We start from the raw sequence: 7,500 nt of genomic DNA, 5'->3' as shown, positions 1-7,500 counted from the left end.
TTATAAACAGAAATGTTGTTAGGACTACATTACATTATAAACAGAAGTGTTGTTAGGCCTACATTACATTATAAACAGAAATGTTGTTAGGACTACATTACATTATAAACAGAAATGTTGTTAGGTCTACATTACATTATAAACAGAAATGTTGTTAGGTCTACATTACATTATAAACAGAAATGTTGTTAGGTCTACATTACATTATAAACAGAAATGTTGTTAGGTCTACATTACATTATAAACAGAAATGTTGTTAGGTCTACATTACATTATAAACAGAAATGTTGTTAGGTCTACATTACATTATAAACAGAAATGTTGTTAGGTCTACATTACATTATAAACAGAAATGTTGTTAGGTCTACATTACATTATAAACAGAAATGTTGTTAGGTCTACATTACATTATAAACAGAAATGTTGTTAGGACTACATTACATTATAAACAGAAGTAATCGATTATGAGCAGGCCGATTATCGATGCAGCATCGTCCATGTCCACGAGTCCATGCATCGATTACTTGATTAATTTCAACCCCTCTACATTAGAATAGCCGGTAACACTTTACTTGAAGGTATCTACATAAAGGCGCTTACACCCCAACCAGACGGCCAATCAGACGGCAGTAGAGCCAGTGGGACTGATCAGTCTCCCCGAGTCGGTCCAGAAAGTTCCTCAGAACACACCGAAGAGACGAGACCTAATACGTCTCCATAGCAACAGGCGGCGCTAATCTGTACAGTCGCCCAATAAATGAATACTGGAAGCTGATTGGACGAACGCGTCACATGGGTCTGGCTGCTCCCTGACCATCATGGCGGCTCGTTCAGAATCTGATCTCATATTGGACTAAAATAGTGTTTCTGGAAACATCTGAAGAGAGAAATAGGCCGTGTGTGTGTGTGTGTGTGTGTGTGTGTGTGTGTGTGTGTGTGTGTGTGTGTGTCTGTGTGTGTGTGTGTCTGTGTGTGTGTCTGTGTGTGTGTGTGTGTCTGTGTGTCTGTGTGTGTCTGTGTGTGTGTCTGTGTGTCTGTGTGTGTGTCTGTGTCTGTGTCTGTGTGTCTGTGTCTGTGTGTCTGTGTGTGTGTGTGTGTGTCTGTGTGTGTGTGTGTGTGTGTGTGTCTGTGTGTGTGTGTGTGCAGTTGCTGAATCGGTCTTCATTTCAGATCAACAAAGGTCAGTTTAGAAGATTTTCATCAGATTTTGAGTAGGGTTGGGCATCTTTATTGGAATCGTTTGGAGGATTTGGTTTCAAATCTGATCTTGGTTTCCCAATTTAACACGCGCAAGTTTTGGTTTCTGTAGCGACCAGGCGCTTGTTGTGTTGCAGCCGTGGAGCACGGTAAGCGGCGCTCTAGTGGGGCTTTATTTTACGTTGAAAAAGCCCCGTTAAAAAAAACAACTTTCCTCTTATTTGTGAAATCAGCATGTGACCCGTTTCAACTCCACCGCTCTAAGAATCAGAATCAAGAATCAATAAGAACCGGAATCAGAAGGAAGAATCAGAATTGGAATCAGAATCGTTAATATCCAAACGATGCCCAACCCTAATTTTGAGAGACTCTAGTCCATAGATATAGAACAATAGATATGACATGACGTCATAACTTATGGCATAACTGTCCGCCATCTTACTAAGGTACTGTTTACAGTGGTCGCCTATGGCAACAAGTATGGTTATCAGCTGTGCAGCACCTAACTGCTTTACCAGAAGGACCGAAGAGACCCAGGAGGCTGCCATCACTTTCCACATGTCGGTAGGAGTAGATAGAGTATTTTTTCTCTTCTTTTTTTAAACTATAAATACAGAAAAGTTGGTGAACTAGGTAGCTAGCTAGTTACGTTGCCTAGCAACTGTTAACAGACCGGCTGAGATGTCAGTTATTGGTGATTGCTAGCTAGCTCCTAACATCATTTATGAACAGCAAACATCGTTTTAGTTGATTGATTTTTTACCTCAAATACGACATTTAGTAACGTTAACGTTATAACACGTTGTTAATATTGATATACATACATTGACTGCTGCGGCTGATTTCACTCAATCTGTGTGTTCAGTTAAATTAAAGTTAACGATAAGTACTGTAACGTTACACATCGAGTAAAGTTACGTTACACAAATCAACAGTAGCCACACCAGCAACACGGAGCCTAACAGACCAGCCGCACTTAACGTTACATTTTCACCAGCTAACCAACGTTAGCTCCCCAGACATTAGCCATGTTTAATCCTGCTGTCAGTCATCATATATCAACATCTATAGTTGTCAGTTTACCTCATGCCTTTACATGATTTTCCTTTCAGTAAAGCAAATTAAAACTTAATAATCCATGTCTTGACGAGGTAAAGTAACGTCCAGAAAGCGTTCCTACTTCAGCAGCAAAGTGCATTACTATCGTAAATGTAATTTCCATAACGTTAGCGCAATGAAAATTAAAGACAAGTCCATCAGCAGTTCTGGTGAAGTCATTATAGTCTTTATCAACAGAAACTCATTGAAGCTAGCGAGGCTCTTCAACTACTCCGCTCATCATCTAAACTAACTCCATGCCGGCCGGTGACAGTAAGAAAACAAACGCTAAACAGGAAGTAGCGGGGTTGATGGGAAATGTGGTCTTATAGTTGAGATTGACATTAAAAAATATTGTTTAATGTATATTAGCCATTCAGAATATCAAAGACAGTTTTTACATATTAAGGTCATGCAAAATTGAAAAAATAAAATTATTACCTGCAATATAAATGCAAAATTATGAGATTATCTTCATAATTGAACGAATTACTTGTTCTCTTGGAGCTATATCAATCAAAATTCCACCCAAATCTCTATTTTTTGTTTCTTTCTAGAAAGGCACAGTTGTCTTACAGTCATTACTTTGAATTAAAACCACTATTAATGTATTGGCAGAAAAATATAAGGATTATAAAAACAACATGAGCCTCTTTCCCCATTGATTCCAATGGAAGCAATTCTAAAACTTAACCCTGGTAAGATGGCCGCCAAGTGCTTCCATCCTCCACGGTCATGTCACATGAACCCTAACCCTAACTTATCATGACAAAGACCGAATGCCACTTACTAAAAGAAGCGTCATGTCTAGGGTTGGATATCGTGCCTGAACCAAAATATATATAATATATTTATAATGTATATAATATAAGATATAATAAGGAGCACAAAACTACAGTTGGCGACATTAAAGTAATACTTTACTTGAAGGTAAGTAAGTTTATTTGATTAGGACAATGCACATTAATCCACATTTCTGTAAATGCGCCAGTGTTAGCCAGTCGGCTAATTTTCAACTGTAGTCCTAGTATCTACGTAAATGCTGTTTGACAGTTCTGAGGAGGCCCCACACAGAGCTCTCTCCATAGCCTATGTAAGTGGCCTGGTGTTTATACTGGTGCGCTGGTGTGTGTTGAAAAAAGAAATTAAAATAAAACAAATAATGGATGACCAGTTGGACTCGGTCCCACATGAAATTTAATCGCACCGTAGCGACCAGGCGCAATATTTTCCGTGGTAATACTGTATTGATACACAGACGCCAAGTATGGATCTTTTATTATATGTGTGTTGGTCAGTCTGTCTGCTTGACGATCACATTTTGCAGCAATAACATTGAAGTGAGATGAACAGACAGAGAAATGTGTCTTTTTATATAAAACAGATGTTGACAACGGTTCTTTTGGGGACATCATTTGAAATTGGGAAACATTTGAAGTTAGAAAAAAGGTAATAAATTGCAATATATCGCTAAATATTGCAATATGTTTAAAATTGCAATAATATCGTATCGTGACATAGGTATTGTGATGATATCGTATCGTGAGGCCTCTGGGATTCCCACCCCTAGTAGAGACCTTCAAGTAAAGTGTAACCGAATAGTCTTTGTCGTTATAGTATGCAGTAGGGCTGTGCAATTAATCAAAATGTAATCGTGATTATGATTTCGGCTAATAATCAAGAAAAACAATTATTTAGCTCATTACATTTAGCAAGTAAACTCATATTTTCTCTTGTGTTCTGAATGATAAAATAAAGTTTAAATAGGAAAAGTATTAACTTTATTAAGATCACAGTTTTATGTGTTTTTTTACAGTTGATTTATTTAACTTTTTCAACTGTTTTTTAAGTTCAATAATTGCAACATCTTTCCAGCAGTCCTCGAGTAATCGTGTTAAATTATCGTGATTTCAATATTGGCCGAAATAATCGTGATTATATTTCTTTCCATAATTGAGCAGCCCTAGTATGCAGTACCTTCAGTGCTAAACATCAGAAGAAGTGCAAAGCAGGTAAATAATAATAATCAGGGTTCATACGCATTTTAACCAATACTTTTCGGCAAATGTCCATGACTATGTGTTCCTGAAAAGTCGATATTCTCCAATAAGAATACTAATCAGTGTTAAAGTTTCCCCTCAGAGGTTTAACTATAACTGAATGATAATGTCTGTGGTTCATAGATGGATTCTTAATATCTCTCCCCGAATACAACGCTGAGGTTAAGACCAGGTGAAAATACATTTATTAATCACATGCTGTGTTAAAATTAATTCCATGACTTTTCCAAAACTTTCTGGGTCTTTTTATGTTTCCAAAACCTTTCCAGGTCTGGAATTTGCATTTTTCAAAATTCCATAACTTTTCCAGTTTTTTTTAAAACGTACGAACCCTGAATAATAGTAATAATAATAATAGTAATAATAATAATAGTAATAATAATAATAGTAATAATAATAATAGTAATAATAATTATAGTAATTGTGTGATTCCTACCAGAGGGTGGAGGAGTAGTAGAGCAGGAGGCGCACCAGCGCGGCGCCGTCAAAGTCCGGGTCGGCCCACACGGCGTTCCCGGTGCAGACCGTCAGAAGAGCTCGACCGCCGCGGTCTCTGGTTCCTGCAAACACACAGGTAGTAGAGATCACACCTGACCACAGGTAGGAGAGATCACACCTGACCACAGGTAGGAGAGATCACACCTGACCACAGGTAGTAGAGATCACACCTGACCACAGGTAGGAGAGATCACACCTGACCACAGGTAGTAGAGATCACACCTGACCACAGGTAGGAGAGATCACACCTGACCACAGGTAGTAGAGATCACACCTGACCACAGGTAGGAGAGATCACACCTGACCACAGGTAGGAGAGATCACACCTGACCACAGGTAGGAGAGATCACACCTGACCACAGGTAGTAAAGATCACACCTGACCACAGGTAGTAGAGATCACACCTGACCACAGGTAGGAGAGATCACACCTGACCACAGGTAGTAGAGATCACACCTGACCACAGGTAGGAGAGATCACACCTGACCACAGGTAGTAGAGATCACACCTGACCACAGGTAGTAGAGATCACACCTGACCACAGGTAGTAGAGATCACACCTGACCACAGGTAGTAGAGATCACACCTGACCACAGGTAGTAGAGATCACACCTGACCACAGGAGGTATAGATCACACCTGACCACAGGTAGTAGAGATCACACCTGACCACAGGTAGTAGAGATCACACCTGACCACAGGTAGGAGAGATCACACCTGACCACAGGTAGTAGAGATCACACCTGACCACAGGTAGGAGAGATCACACCTGACCACAGGTAGTAGAGATCACACCTGACCACAGGTAGTAGAGATCACACCTGACCACAGGTAGTAGAGATCACACCTGACCACAGGTAGTAGAGATCACACCTGACCACAGGTAGTAGAGATCACACCTGACCACAGGTAGTATAGATCACACCTGACCACAGGAGGTATAGATCACACCTGACCACAGGTAGTAGAGATCACACCTGACCACAGGTAGTAGAGATCACACCTGACCACAGGTAGGAGAGATCACACCTGACCACAGGTAGTAGAGATCACACCTGACCACAGGTAGGAGAGATCACACCTGACCACAGGTAGTAGAGATCACACCTGACCACAGGTAGGAGAGATCACACCTGACCACAGGTAGTAGAGATCACACCTGACCACAGGTAGGAGAGATCACACCTGGACCACAGGTTAGTAGAGATCACACCTGACCACAGGTAAGTAGAGATCACACCTGACCACAGGTAGTAAAGATCACACCTGACCACAGGTAATAAAGATCACACCTGACCCAGGTAGTAGAGATCACACCTGACCACAGGTAGTAGAGATCACACCTGACCACAGGTAGTAAGATCACACCTGACCACAGGTAGTAGAGATCACACCTGACCACAGGTAGTAGAGATCACACCTGACCACAGGTAGTAGAGATCACACCTGACCACAGGTAGTAAAGATCACACCTGACCACAGGTAGTAAAGATCACACCTGACCACAGGTAGTAGAGATCACACCTGACCACAGGTAGTAGAGATCACACCTGACCACAGGTAGTAGATCACACCTGACCACAGGTAGTAGAGATCACACCTGACCACAGGAGGTATAGATCACACCTGACCACAGGTAGTAGAGATCACACCTGACCACAGGTAGTAAAGATCACACCTGACCACAGGTAGTAGAGATCACACCTGACCACAGGTAGTAAAGATCACACCTGACCACAGGTAGTAGAGATCACACCTGACCACAGGTAGTAGAGATCACACCTGACCACAGGTAGTAGAGATCACACCTGACCACAGGTAGTAGAGATCACACCTGACCACAGGTAGTAGAGATCACACCTGACCACAGGTATAGAATCACACCTGCCACAGGTAGTAGAGATCACACCTGACCACAGGTAGTATAGATCACACCTGACCACAGGAGGTATAGATCACACCTGACCACAGGTAGTAGAGATCACACCTGACCACAGGTAGTAGAGATCACACCTGACCACAGGTAGGAGAGATCACACCTGACCACAGGTAGGAGAGATCACACCTGACCACAGGTAGTAGAGATCACACCTGACCACAGGTAGTAGAGATCACACCTGACCACAGGTAGTAGAGATCACACCTGACCACAGGTAGTAGAGATCACACCTGACCACAGGTAGTAGAGATCACACCTGACCACAGGTAGTAGAGATCACACCTGACCACAGGTAAAGATCACACCTGACCACAGGTAGTAAAGATCACACCTGACCACAGGTAGTAGAGTCACACCTGACCACAGGTAGTAGAGATCACACCTGACCACAGGTAGTAGAGATCACACCTGACCACCAGGTAGTAGAGATCACACCCACAGGTAGTAATAATCCAAGGTAGTAGAGATCACACCTGACCACAGGTAGTAGAAGATCACACCTGACCACAGGTAGTAGAGATCACACCTGACCACAGGTAGGAGAGATCACACCTGACCACAGGTAGTATAGAATCACACCTGACCACAGGAGGTAATAAGACACACCTGACCACAGGTAGTAGAGATCACACCTGACCACAGGTAGTAGAGATCACACCTGACCACAGGTAGGAGAGATCACACCTGACCACAGGTAGTAGAGATCACA

General features: G+C 41.9%; 1 protein-coding gene across 1 annotated transcript in view; it reads right to left on the bottom strand.

Annotated features, from left to right (window-relative positions):
- LOC120555235 (cilia- and flagella-associated protein 251-like) overlaps positions 1-7,500 on the bottom strand; it is a gene marked incomplete at its 3' end in the record, with an annotated part of 12,805 nt that overhangs the window by 623 nt on the left and 4,682 nt on the right. The window contains 1 exon segment of the mRNA XM_039793913.1: positions 4,792-4,915. Within this exon segment, the coding sequence (XP_039649847.1) occupies positions 4,792-4,915 (124 nt within the window).

Source organism: Perca fluviatilis, unplaced genomic scaffold (genome assembly GCF_010015445.1).
Source record: "Perca fluviatilis unplaced genomic scaffold, GENO_Pfluv_1.0 PFLUV_unplaced_scaf_41, whole genome shotgun sequence".
Taxonomy (NCBI): Eukaryota; Metazoa; Chordata; class Actinopteri; order Perciformes; family Percidae; genus Perca; species Perca fluviatilis.
This window is presented reverse-complemented; position numbering and strand designations above follow the sequence as displayed.